This window comes from Channa argus, chromosome 3, assembly GCF_033026475.1.
Source record: "Channa argus isolate prfri chromosome 3, Channa argus male v1.0, whole genome shotgun sequence".
Taxonomy (NCBI): domain Eukaryota; kingdom Metazoa; phylum Chordata; class Actinopteri; order Anabantiformes; family Channidae; genus Channa; species Channa argus.
This window is the reverse complement of record NC_090199.1, coordinates 18,879,227-18,893,068: the sequence shown is the minus strand read 5'-3', so window position 1 is coordinate 18,893,068 and position 13,842 is coordinate 18,879,227. Positions and strand designations below refer to the sequence as shown.

General features: G+C 38.8%; 1 protein-coding gene across 1 annotated transcript in view; it reads right to left on the bottom strand.

The window, feature by feature from the left end:
• Positions 1 to 552: 552 nt before the first annotated feature.
• Positions 553 to 13,842, bottom strand: part of LOC137123594 (sphingosine kinase 1-like) — a 32,047-nt gene continuing 18,757 nt past the window's right edge. Inside the window, exons 3-5 of the mRNA XM_067497595.1 lie at positions 12,143 to 12,237; positions 11,573 to 11,688; positions 553 to 4,284 (exon numbers count right to left, since the gene is read on the bottom strand). Of these exons, the coding sequence (XP_067353696.1) occupies positions 3,402 to 4,284; positions 11,573 to 11,688; positions 12,143 to 12,237 (1,094 nt within the window). The 3' untranslated portion in view covers positions 553 to 3,401. The remainder of the gene's footprint in view (positions 4,285 to 11,572; positions 11,689 to 12,142; positions 12,238 to 13,842) is intronic.

The window sequence follows — 13,842 nt, the reverse complement described above, 5'->3', positions numbered from 1 at the left end:
TTTTCTTTTGATTGCACGCTGCATACAGTATGCCTTAACAACCCAAAACTGAATTTGGCAAAGCAGGTCCATGGAAAAACCTGCTTTAGGGAAAAATAATCTCAAATTGGTTTGCTTTGTTTCCCGGATTTTGTTTTTTTTCAATACATCATCTGTGGAGATGTGTGTAGGTGTTCTGTGCCAGGAAACTTGGAAGGAGTAACCACTTTTTTCCAGCAGGAAGTGACTACTCAAGCACTTGATGAACCTTCTAGAAGTATGTGATTTATGATAATCCTGTTTATGCAGAAGAGTAACTGCTCCTGTATCCAGGTCAGAGACAGTCTGAATCAGTGAAGGTAAAAAGGTCTAATGTCGGTAGTTTATTTTAGTCTGTTCAGTGTTTTCCTGCATTTGGCCTAAATACAGCAGATGTTTTACACGCAGAGTCTGTTTTTACAGCTTTTGACTACATTAAAGTCTTAAAGTCTTAATCCATCAGTTGATTCATCTGCAACAGGTTTTTTGTGTTTAGCATTTTGTCAATATTGTTCTCAAAAACAGATGCAGAAAGTTTGATAAACCAAACTGTAGACAGGTTATTTTATTTTACAATCTGAACTTTCAGCAGAATGTTTAATTCGATCATACAAAAATTACAGACATTTGTCTAAACGGGAAAATGGATGTTTAGCTAAAGGATCTTCAGTATGCAAGAAAACATTAACTATTAGTTGTTAATAATAATTAACTATTTTCCCTTCACCATAAGCATTTAAACATAAGACGAAAGTTCAAAAGCAGCAGGTTAAGACAAACAACAAATCAACAGTCAGACGATGTGACTTGGACTCGTCTGTGGTCAGGTAATTGGCACACGTCCTTTATCGTAGGATTTCACTTAAAGAGGGAAACTGGACTATCGCTCCAGTTGATGCTCTTTCCTGTCGGCACAAATGCTTTCTGTTGGCAGAATCTTCAGTTTTGTCTGAACATAAGGTTTAAAATAAAAATGAGACAAACCTAATAAATGGATATTCAGTTGCAATTAATCAACCAGTGAATGCACCACTGTGTTCAAACCACCAGGAGGCAGCACAGCTAAGGCACATTAAACAGTACAAAGGTCCACTGCATCTTCAAATGTGACTTTGCATAGAAAGCAAAGATGGAAGTGGTCTGTAGCACTCTGGCATTTAAAAAAAAAAACAGTTTGTCCTTTGGTTCAACTTAAAATAAGAAAAAAAAATCTTTCTTGCTCTCTACTTCCTGCATATTTTTAGATCTTAAGGCCCCTTCATTTTTCTCAAAGGAAAAGTGTCAGATTGTGGTGCTACAGACCACATAGGTTGCCTGAAATGACAGCGATCTAACAAGCTTGTTTTCAAGTACTACTTCCATCTTATGAGCTTGTTCATCTCCAGCTGAATTCTTGGAGAACCCCTCACAAGTAAACATGATTTAAATTGAATTAGTGCCTGTGAAACTAAAACCGGCCTTGATAGTCCCACAAAAGCTTCAAAACAGTATTAGCAAAAACTGATATTGGTCTTTTATAATTAAACTTTTCAGACAGACAGACATGGTTGTTGTATTTTGATTTAAGTACGTTACAGCCCTGCACACACATCACAGCTGCAAAATCTGACCCCTTCTAAAGTGACAGCTATAAGATTTCGCCCCTGCATCATGATCTCAGTTTTCCTCAGTTTGTGTGTGTGTGTTCACCTGGCATCAAACAAATCCTTCTCTATCACATCAGGACAGCTTGCTAATTTTCCCAAATTATTTCTCGTGATGGGGAGGAATAGTGAGCGTACCCTGTCAGGAGCACAACACTGTATTCCTCATGCAGCATTTAACAAGTCAATATCTGCCCCTCCCCCTCTCTCCATCAACTCACCAACAGTTTTACCCAGATTCAACTCCCAAACCCACCGTTGAAGACACTCAGTGTTCATTTCACTCTTCACTGAGTCCCACAAATTTAAAAAATAGGCTCCTGTAAGTCACAATCATCATGTCCTGCACTGTATGTGACTTAAAGCTTAATGGTAAGGTCACCTAGGTGATTATCAATATTACATCTTCTAAAGGGAAGGCTTGCTTTTGTGTGTTGTGTCTCTCTCTCTCTCTAAGAGAAGCAGCTAGGGCCATTGACACACAGGCCTGGGACTGCTCTGCAGAGCACTGCAGTACTTGGAGCACAGATGGATGTTGGGAGGAAGGATGCAGCCGTGCAGAGCACAACAGGCAGGACGAGAGCTGCAGAACTGGGCTGAACAGCTTCACACAATACTCAGATGCTACATGATGTAGTTTACTTTTTTGGGTCTAAATGTCTACAAACGTAGTCATTTCACTCGATACATTCATATGGCTACGTCTTTATTCTGACAAGTTTTTTTTTTCTATCTGAGTAAAATCTAACTTTATGAACGTGATCCAGGTCTCAAGTGAAATTTAAGATAATGTGGTTTATTCATAAGGACGAAGCTGACAACACTTTAAGGCAACAAATATGAAACTGTCTGCAAACTTGACAGTGAAATCGACACCACCTTACCCAGCCCAATAACGTCATCCTGGACATAATACAAAATGTGCAAAAGCTAAAGTACCATCATAGATAGGTGTGATGTCCAAAATCTAATATAAATAAAATGTAAACTGCCCCTCACATTATGATATGTATGAATGAAAGAACAACGTCATACACTCTTTTCTGAACTGTTCAATACCCAAATGCCACCTCCAATACTACCTCACATTTACTGCATCACACACACACACACACACACACACACTATCTCAATCACGCTGCAGAGGAGCCGTGGAGGCATCGATCCTCCGCTGTTCCTGAAGTTGCTGTAATTCAGGCAGACGCAGAAGAAATACAGTCTTCTATAAACAGGATGAGATACCGGAGGCTAAAGATGGTGATGGACTTGATGGAGACCCCAGTGTTCAATATCAAATAAAGAGAGGCTGAACTGTGAAATAATTTGATACTTAAAAATCATCCCAGATGATCATTGTGAAACGTTTTCGTGAATCTTTTCACAACAAGAATTCATTGTAGGTCGGTTAAACTTTTTACTTTCCCCCCAAATTCTGTTCTTATGTCTCAATCTCAGCAACCGTTTCATTTCACCTTTTATCACAGATGATGAAAGACGATACATCTTACTTACTACTTAATTTTTGGCTGTTCATTTCAAGGGACCAAATCACACAATCCCTGTTTGTTCCTTTGTGTCAACATATGGGTTTGAAATCAAAGCAAAATTTGGGAAAATTACATTTTAAATTAAAATTATCTGCAATAAATTATTTTGAAAAATAAAAAGGGTTTTATTTATTGATATTTATCTTTGTCAGTCTACTGACTACATCCTTTGCTCTGCTTGTCTTTGTTCGGGTCATCCACTGATTAATTTTGCCAGACCTCTGTGCACCTCTGCTTGCACCGGCCCGTATTCCACCACCTCTCCGTCTACTGTTATTATCCCTTTGGGGGAAAACGGCTCCAGCCTCAATGCCCGCACTTTGGTGTGTACTAGATGTTGACAGTTAGCAGCCAGATGTGCGCCCTTCTCCATAGCTAGCAAAAGTCTCAGCAGTGCAATGCGTGATATTCCCGCTCTGATGTAGAAAAGATGGATGATGCCATCGTTCAAGGTGGCTTCAGGTGCCATCAGCAGGTCCTCTGCCAGATGAGACTGGTACATGGCCAACACGAGTACAAAGTCTTCCTCCTGCACCACCACCCAGTCACTGGGAAGCGCCTGGTCCAGAGGGAGTAACATTGAGTCAGGTGGGCCAGGGAGAGTGTTAATGGTGCTTCTAGAGGATATGCTCTCTGTCCTCCTTACAGTGAGGGAGTTGTTGGAGTGGCAGGAGTTGTAGAAGGTATTCTGGCAGGGGGAGTCACTGGACGGACGGCACAGCAGAGAAGTTGGACTCAGGGGGGAAGCCTGATTGTTGCATTGGATCATTTTGTTTCTCAAACCTCCCTTGTTGCAGTACTCAGTGGCAGGGAGATACGCCAGCCGGCCCTTGTAGATGCGCAGAGAAGTCAGCCTCACCAGCGTGCCGATGGTGAACCGGACAGCTCCAATGTGACGGTACTTCTCGCTCTCTATGTCAACGTCCGCTATGAAGCCCCATGCCAGCGAGAGGAAGGAGAAGAGGCGGGTGCCGGAGGAGAGACGGATAGAGACCAGATCCATGTGGGACACCAATCCTTTACAGAGCAGGAAACCACAGCTGAGAAGGAGCTCCTCACTGCGGACTGGAGAGGCCCTGAAGACAAGAGACCAGAGATGGTCAAAACAGGAAGAGCTGGATGTTGTGAAACTAACACAGTACTCTTAGAGCCCTCAGGGCCTCCTAAACAACTGTAGTTGGAAGACATGCTTATATAAATTAGAATAGGGATCCAAATTCAGAACATTCAAAACATGTTTAATAACTTCTCTCCCAAATTAAACAAAGGTTAAATTAAAAAAAATATATAACCAAGGAGATCCTGCGTTCATGCAGCTTAGTCAAACAGTACATTAAAAATAATAATAAACACATTGAAAAAGTTTTACAAATAGATTTTAAACTGTATTTCAGTTTAAAGTTCATCATATAACACTACTACCTTGGTTGCTTGTATTTGTTAAATAAAATTTTAATATTTGTATCAAAGGGAGTTCAAATATCTAGTTTTCTGAGTACATAATTTCTAAACATAAGATCAAAACCTAAAGAAGACCTATTTGTAACATCTGAAAGTTGTTGCTTTAATATTTAGTGTCAAATAATGAATTTTAGCCATATGAAGAATGAAGTTAAAATGGCGTTTACAGCCTCAGTCGAATAGGAGCTTGTCTTTATGACAGCAAAATGTACTTGGGCTATACTAGGGCTTTAACTAATGATTATTTTTATAATAGATTATTTCAGTTAATAAAAGTTTTTTTTTTTAAATGGTCACAATTTTTACTTATGTTTAGGGAATCATTTATTACAGTTATCAAAAACAGAAGCAGCAAATCTGCTGTGCACTGTTCCTTAAAAAACAAACTAATCATCACTCATCATTTCAGCTTTCAGCAGTTCAACACTCCTCACAGAGGACATAGTTAAAGATTTCGCTTCAAAGTCAGATGCAAAATAAAAGCAGGAAAGTGCACTTATATTTTTGGTTTAGGAAGTGGGTTGCGTGCATTTTGGGGGAGGGAGTACTGAGTCTTATTCAATACTAAGTCAACTTTGACCTTATTATGTTCGTGTAAACACATGAAGAGAGAGGAGGAGATAACCAGGGTGGAGCCTCATGGAGGCTATGGAGTCGGGGTGTGTAGTGGGGTGAGGCTCCAATAAATCTGGAGTCTCAGGGACAGAATCAGCATATAGATCTTCAGACATGACAAGGCAGTCACACAAAGACGACCCACGACCCCATCTGGGAGAACAGAAAGAGGGGTAGAAGTTCAGGACAACATCTCTCTCTCTCTCTCACACACACACACACACATACATACGGCTGTTACCACCCACAGCCAATTACAGTGATGACTGGATGTCTCAGATGAGTGCACCGGCTGTGGCCCTGCAGATTTCTCCAGACATCATTCTAAATATATTCACCAGTCACAATAAGCTCATCTACATTTCTTTCTAATCACTGTCTGAAACAAAAGAAGACAAATAAAAAGAGATTTCTAAAGGAAAACGCTGATGGAAATATTTACTATGTGTTGTTAATGGCCACTGGTTCCCAACACTTCTGGTTAATGACCTCAAACTAAAAACTTTTAACTCATTTAAGGCAAATTGTCATTGTTCAAAGACTTCACAGAAGGCTTCATTTACAGCAGTGCCTAACAGATAAAAAGAATATAGTACAGTGTACAGTGCATTTAGAAAGGTCAGTTTTGTCATAGAGCAGCCTGATACTACAGTTAAATTGATTTTTTTTCTCATTACTCCACACTCAGTATCCCATAACGACAAAGTGAAAAATAGGATTTTAAAAATGCCAGTAAATTTATTAAAAAGAAAAAAAATTAAATATCATATATACATAAGTATCCAGACCCTTTAATCTGTACTTTGTAAAAGCACATTTATCTTTTGGGTAAGACACAACAAGCTTTGAACACCAGGATTTGGGGATTTTTGGGGAATTGGTCAAGTTGGACGTTGGTAGACAACCATTTTCAGGTCTCTCCAGAGATGTTTAATAGGGTTCCAGTCAAGGCACTTGCTGGGTCACTCTAGGACACAGAGTTGTCACTAAGCCAATCCTGTGTTGTCTGCTTAGGATTGTTGTCATGTTGAAATGTGAACCTTCTGCCTAGTCTGAGGTCCTGAGCACTGTGGTTTTTATTGAGGATATCCTTTTACTTTACCCCATTCAGCTTTCCCTGAACTCTGACTAGTCTCACTGTCCCTGCTGCTGAAAAACGACCCCACAGCATAATGTTGCCACCACCACGCCTCACTGTAGGGATGATATTGGGCAGGTGTTGAGTGTTGCCTGGCTTCCAGACATAACATTTAGATTTGAGGCCAAACAGTTCAATCTTGCTTTCAACAGATCTTTTTCCTCACAGTCTGAGAGTCCTTCAGGTGCTTTTTTCCAAGCTCCAAGTGGGCTCTCGTGTGTTTGCACTGAGGGGAGGTTACCGTCAAGCCACTCAGGCAAAAAGGCCAGATTGGTGGAGGGCTACAGTAATGGTTGTCCTAGACCTTTGTCCCATCTCCACACAGGATCTCTGGAGCTCAGTCCGAGTGACCATTGGTTTCTCGGTCACATCTGTTACTAAGGTCCTTCTTCCCTGATTCAGTTTGGGCGGGTGACCAGCTGTTGGAAGAGTACTGGTTGTGCAAAAACATATTTTAATCGAGAATTGTAAAGGCCACTATGCTCTTAGGAACCTGCAATGCAGCAGAATTTTTTCCTGCCCTTCCCACATCCGTGCCTTGCAATAATCCTGTCCCTGAGCTCTGCAGAAAGTTCCCTTAACCTCATGGCTTTTGCTCTGACACAATATGTATTGTCAGCTTTGAGACCTTCTATAGAGAGGCATGTGCCTTTCCAGATCATGTCCAATCAACTTAATTTACCACAGGTGGAGTCCAGTCACGGTGCAGTAATATCTCAGCAACCATCAAGAGAAATGGGAGGCATCTGACCTAAAAGTGTTCTTGCAAAGGGTCTTATGGGTCTTATATTCAGATCTGATACTCCAGTTTTTTTACAGACATTTCTAAAATTCTGTTTTCACTTTGTAATTATGGGGTGCTGAGTGTAGACCAATGAGAAAAAATATTTTTAAAGTAGTATCCGTTATCAACATCAAATTGAAGAAAGTGAAGAGGATCTGAAATCTTTCTGAATGTACATTGATTTGTGCAGGAGAACATTTCTTCTCCAGACTCTAATGCTGTATTCAGAGAGAAAGTGAAGTAAAATTTCTCCTTTTGTCACTCACACAAAACATTTTGCTCCACTTTGACCAGCTGCAGCTGAAAAAAATCTGCTTTTACACCGATAGTCACATGCCTTATAGTAGTAATCTGCCTTATACAAAGAAACTCACAGTGGACATTTTTCAGAAGAACCACATTTTTCAGGATAATACTTGGCTTTTGAATTCCGGGTTTTTACTGAGTTAATATATCAGTACTTTTTCCGCCTGAAAATTCAAGGTTGAAAAGCAGCTGTACTCACAAAGCTCCATATATCTCTGTCAAGGTGTTCTAGGGTTGATATGCAGTGTCTATAAGCCACCAAGGGAGGGAGACTCTCATACACGTCATACAGTCCCACCTGACACTTCAGACACGATCAACTGTTTGTGTACAGAAATGCATTAAACCCTCACTCAGCAAACCTGTTCACTGCATTGCATAATACCAGATACATTCTGGCTGTCACTTGTTTGATCCACGCAGCCTCAGTGAACCCTACATTCAGCTGAGAATAATACCAAATAAACTCTGGCCAGGGCCACTGCACGACGGCCTGCAGTGAGAGAGAGAGAGAGAGAGAGCGAGAGATGTTTTCTAGATGGCCCGGTAGTGTGAGAGAAAGGTAAACAATAGAGAGTCTGGTCCCTTCCTGTCATTGTGGCCGACGCTCTGGAAGACCATTGTTTGACGATCGAAGAGATCAATGACTGTATCTCTTTGGTAAAGAGCAATCAGTGTAAGTTGGGTTGTTTAATTTTGCCTTGTTACTTTAATATAGTAATCACTTAGTCTGAACCGGCAAAAAATCCAAAATAGCAGCACAAAGACTTACATAAAGGCTGCTAGACACCAACAAAAAACCTAAATACATAAAATACAAGATGGAAAACAGATGGAGGTGTAAAAGGCAGAGGTAGAGCTTCATACGACCTACAAACAGTAGGAGCAGTGTTTCAAAGCATTTCATGAAGTTTTACATTTCACTGGGTGAATAATGAAAGGCCTCAAAGCACAGGCAGTGACAGCTAGCACACTGTTAACAAAATGTTAACACAGTTTTCTACAGTAGAGAAGAAGCCAAGAAGCAACATTTCACAAGACAGGCAGCTGATGTGCAGTGAAATTTCAACCATCCACGATCATCTTGGTCTGGGGTTCACAGCCCTTATTTGGACTACAGATTGTTAACCTACGGGGGGTTCACAGTTGTAAAAAAAAAAAAAAAAATTTCTGTCAAACTTGTTTTTTCAGCTAAATGTTAGTGTTATCAGTCACGTTCGCTATTCTGTTATGAGCATCAGGTCATGATTGGGAAAGACAGGTATAGCAACAACTACTTTATGCCTTTATTTTATGATATTAGTGAAGACTTTAACAAGTGACAGAGATACAACAAGGCTTGTACCTGAACAAAGATCACAGTTGTTCCCGTTTGTGGTCAGTGTTTTAACACCTGAGCCACAAAGAGGTGCTGTCTTTTTTTATTGGCAGACTCACAGTAGTGGAGTCATGGAGTCCTTAAAAGAAAGAAATCAAAAGGATCTGTGTCACGATAGTGGTTTATGTTACGCATTTGTTTAAACTGTGTTTTGGGATTTTATCATAAATTGCTAAATATCCTCTTCAAATACACAGTATCAATTTAGCCATGGTTGTCAGGCATTTACATCTCTTTGTAATACATTTCCACTGTGAAACGAAAAAACTATGGCGATGCCACAGATATAATGTTCTATGGTGATGGTGATGATTCATTTGTGTTCAACATGTAAATGTGGTGTTAACTAAATTTGCTCAAGAGTCAGTTATGTAAATAAGAAACACGTGTCATTCACACGTTGCAAATGAGTGAGTGAGGAAATTATTTCAGACAGATTAAAGGGCAGGTTCACAATTTTTCAAGTCTATCTTCAAACAATCAAGTGCAGATATGGAGACAGAAACAGATCTTAATTTCTTTAACCATTCTTCCTGTTAATAACTACAAAGACATCATTTCCTATAGATATTTAAGTTGACATGATAGGGACTAAATCCACAGTCCTTGTTTTATGCAAACTTTTCTTCTAATGTTTATTTAAAGATAATTTGAGGACTCAGCAGCTGGAGATGATCAAATCAGGCAGATATTTTCCAAATTAAATGTCCTTTAAATGAGATTCCCTCTTTGTGTTTTCCTGGTGAATTTCAATGGAAAAAACAAATACCAAGAAGTACTTTTGTGCTAAAAATGCTGAAACTTTGGAATATTTACACTGATTCTAAGTAATTGTACAGGCCTTTCAGTGTTTACAGTGGTTGAGATAAAAATTGTGAATTTGCCGTTTAATTTTACCCACCCATGTAATCAGTGTTGTTCTCAAGTTCATCCATTTTTCCCACTTTTCTTCCCATCCTTTGACCTCCTCTTTCTGTTCTTTGTTCTGGATGAGTTAACTCCAGACAATTACCCAGATGAGCAAATCATTAATAATTAATTAAGAAAGGATGAGTGCATCTTACACTGACAAACACTAGCAGACAGCACCAGGTCTCTATACAAAAGATACCAGTTAACGAAGCAAAGAAATACACCATCTATCATCATCAATTCATCAGCATTTATTTAATGATTACTTTAACCCAGAAGTTGTGTCTTGAGCCAGTCACATTTCACACTGCACCTCCAGTACTATAGGCTTCACTGAAGTATTATATGCAAGACCCAAGGGAATTACAGCCATTACAGTTCTACAGTCTGTGTCTCCAAAGAGGCAATTGCACATTCTGCCCAAAAGAATAAAAACGGACAGAATCACTGTTAGTGAGAACGACCTAGTATTCACCAAAGCACAGGTAGCTCTGCCTGATGAGGATGTGCTGATACTATATTTGTGACGCACATCTTGGACCAAGCTCCGGGTGAATCATTGCATAACCTGATTTAAACAAATCTTCTCAGTACGCAGTATTTAAATACTTTATGCATAAAACCTGAACAGGAATGGCTCAGTATGTAACCTAACTGGTTTGACTAGTTTTGATAGAGCTGTACAAACAGGATTAGTCATTATAACCTCATGATGCATCTTTATCTTTAGAAAATACAACCATTATAAAGCTCTTTATCTACACTAACATATTTTTTAGATAGATAGTGCAAAATCTGCTGGTTGTTTTCTGATTAAATTGATTAATCATAAGCTCCATAAAATGCCTGAATTTGTTAAAAATATAGCTGCTATCAACTTCTGTCAATTAACTAATTCATTCATGGACAAATTAATAAAGCTCTTAAAGCTATTAAAGTTCTACTACAACAGACCCCTTCACCCAGATGGTATCGTAAAGGTGCTGGGCAGATCAGCCCTCATGGAAACAAACCTGACGTGGAAATTACAGTTTAAAAAATAAACAAAAAGACCCTCTTCTTTGTGTTTGTGTTAAACACAAGGAGAAAACAGAGTGTATCCTGTAACCTACAGCAGTGCTTCCAAAATGGTGGAAGGTGCAAGTTTTTTTGTGACAAACATATGTTATTATAGCAATATTTGATAATAAATGCATTTATTATATCAAAGGTCTCTATGACCCCTTTCCCAGTACAAAGGCAAATTCAGTGTTTTTACTGGTCGCGTTAGTTTTTTTCCACACCGGACAATAGATCTTATTATTGTTATTATTGATACAAACCAGGTCTTTTTGAAGACCACGAAGACAAGATTCAGAAAAAAAGATACACCATTTAGAATGATGATCAAATAAAACCCATATAATGATAAAAACAAAGCCTGGGGTCTATAGGGTATATATATAATATATAAAGTCTTATATGATATTAGCTAGATTCTGGATGTTTCTGTTCATCTCCGTTTCTACCATGAAGGTGAGTATGTGACACACGGTAAGGACTTAAACTAGTGACCAATTCATCAGGAGTTTCCTACAGGTGTAGGGTCTGTGTGCTAAGAGAGTAATGTGTTATAAAGGCTATTTTTGCACAAATATGAGCATAGGTGTGCCTTGAGATTTTGGTTTGCCATTTGGTTTGCATTGGACACCTACAGTATTATGTCTACACCAACAGATCAACACAGAGAGCTGATCATTGGATTTATTTCTTATTGTGCATGTAGTTCACCCAGAGTAGTGATGTATGGATGCAGCCAAAGCGTTGCCTGATCCACCAGGAAGGACACCCAATGGGGTCCGGATGGCTTCCTCCCAGTCTGGTCTCTCCAGCAGACCATTTATCACCTGACAGACACAGAAAAATACAGCTTTGATTCAGTGGAGAGAAAGACACACAGTACATGTTCAATAGTCTGGGTCATAGTCACAGCAACAAAAACTGTCAAACACTGAAACTTGAACAGATTCGTACTTTGTTTTTTTCCCTTCTTCTTGTTTTCAGATAACTACTAATTTAAATTGTGACTGTCACTACTTTAAGTGTATTCGATTATGATATTGTATTTGTAGGCAAAATTTTGTAGGCATTTTTTTGCTTAAAAATGTAAATAAATCTTAAATGAAATTAAAATAAACATGTTTTTCTATGAAACTCTGTTCAACAAAAGTTTGAGAAAATTAAGTATAAAATATTGTTAATGGACCAAAACATTCAATAAAAACTGTTCAATATTCACTTCCATGTCCCACATTAATATATAACAACATATTTGAGTGCTTGAGAATGTAGGGTCTTCACCTCATATAGAAGTCCATCTCCTGACATGATGACTACAGCATCCCACTGCGACAGGTCTGCCTCTCTCACCAGCTCTCGAGCATGGTTCTGTCGTTCTGCAAAACACACACACAGACACAGACACCCATGTAAAGTTTGTGTCCATTCAGGTGTGTCTTTCCTGTCTGACAGTGATCTGGCGAGTAGGACTCTGCTAAAAGTGAAATGTGTCCTGTCAGCTTGCTTCCTCCACCAAAGGCTCAGAGGTCATGGTCAGATATCATGGAGGTGTGGCAGACTGCACCTGTCAACAGCTCTTTATGTTCCAGTATGATCTGCCCTTTGTGTGCGTGAAGAAGTGATGAAAACATCTGGTAATTCTCAATCTTTCCTGCTTTAAACTTTTTCCCTTCAGTCTGCAAATTAAAGTATCACAGTGGGAGGGAAAGCAGATGAAATGTCTTAAACAAAGCATACACCTCTCTGCGTAGTAGATGAACCAAATTATCTAGGAACAGATGTCAAATTAATGTGGAGCTCAATAATCTGATCTAAACGGGGTTAGGAGACAGGGCCACAAGAGTAACGTTTGAGTCAGTACACACAACACATAATCAGTGAGATATAGATCTATCTATAGATATAGATAGATGGATATATCTGTGTGTGTGTGTGTGTGTGTGTGTGTGTGTGTGTGTGTGTGAAAAAGCAATATTTCAGTGCCAGAATTTCAGCACTTCGTAATTAGATACTAATTAAATAGGAAATAGAGACAGTACATTAGAATGAATTAGCTCTAATGAAATGCATAAATAACCTAGAGTCTTCTAGTCAGTGCACAGCAGGTCAACTGTATGTGCAAAAATCTGCCCACAGGCAGACAAAAATAAAAATTTAATTCTTCTATAATTAGTGCAAATTGTAAGAAATAAGTAATTAGTCTCTAATTAATTGCAAGAAACACCCCTGGGAATTTGTAGAAAGTTACATATATGAATAATAAATTATTACTACAGTTTACTGTGATGTCCATAAAACGTGTTCTATGGACACGGCATTGACCAGTCTATACTACCTTAATTGACTTTTCATAGTAAATTGTACTTGTACAGTGACCTAGTAAAAGGGCACCTTTAAGTAAAATATATTATTATTTTTAAATCTCATTATATTTTCAGATAATTTAGCAAGAATTAAAATCATCTGGCACATTTTTGGCTAAGACTTCTAAAGGCCAGAGAAGAAGAAACTCCTAAACCAACTGCTATAGAGTTTTCTTGTTACTAATGGCTCCTTGTATGTGTATGTAAGGTTTTGTTATACTTGACACAAATACAAATGCAGAGGACAGCTCTGAGCTATGATGAGAAGCCAGTCAAATGTCACTACCTTCTTCCAACCCAACATCTGCTGTAGCTCAGTAACACTGGGCAACGTATCCTCTCTATCCACTCTTTCATATCCTTATTATTTATTTTCTTATTCTTTATAACACCAGAACATTGATATCATTTAATATTATTTTTTAAGACAAAAAAAATAAGAGAATGGTGGAAGACCACCATTAAGTAATGGCTTATTGCTATAGCTCTGCAATGAGTGAATTTTTGTTTTTATTACTAGTATCATAAAAAGTGTGGTTTATCTCAGCAGTAACAGCACAGCAGTTACTGCTCTTCTTGCTTTCTGTGATTTTGGAAACAAGCAGACAAAGCCATTCT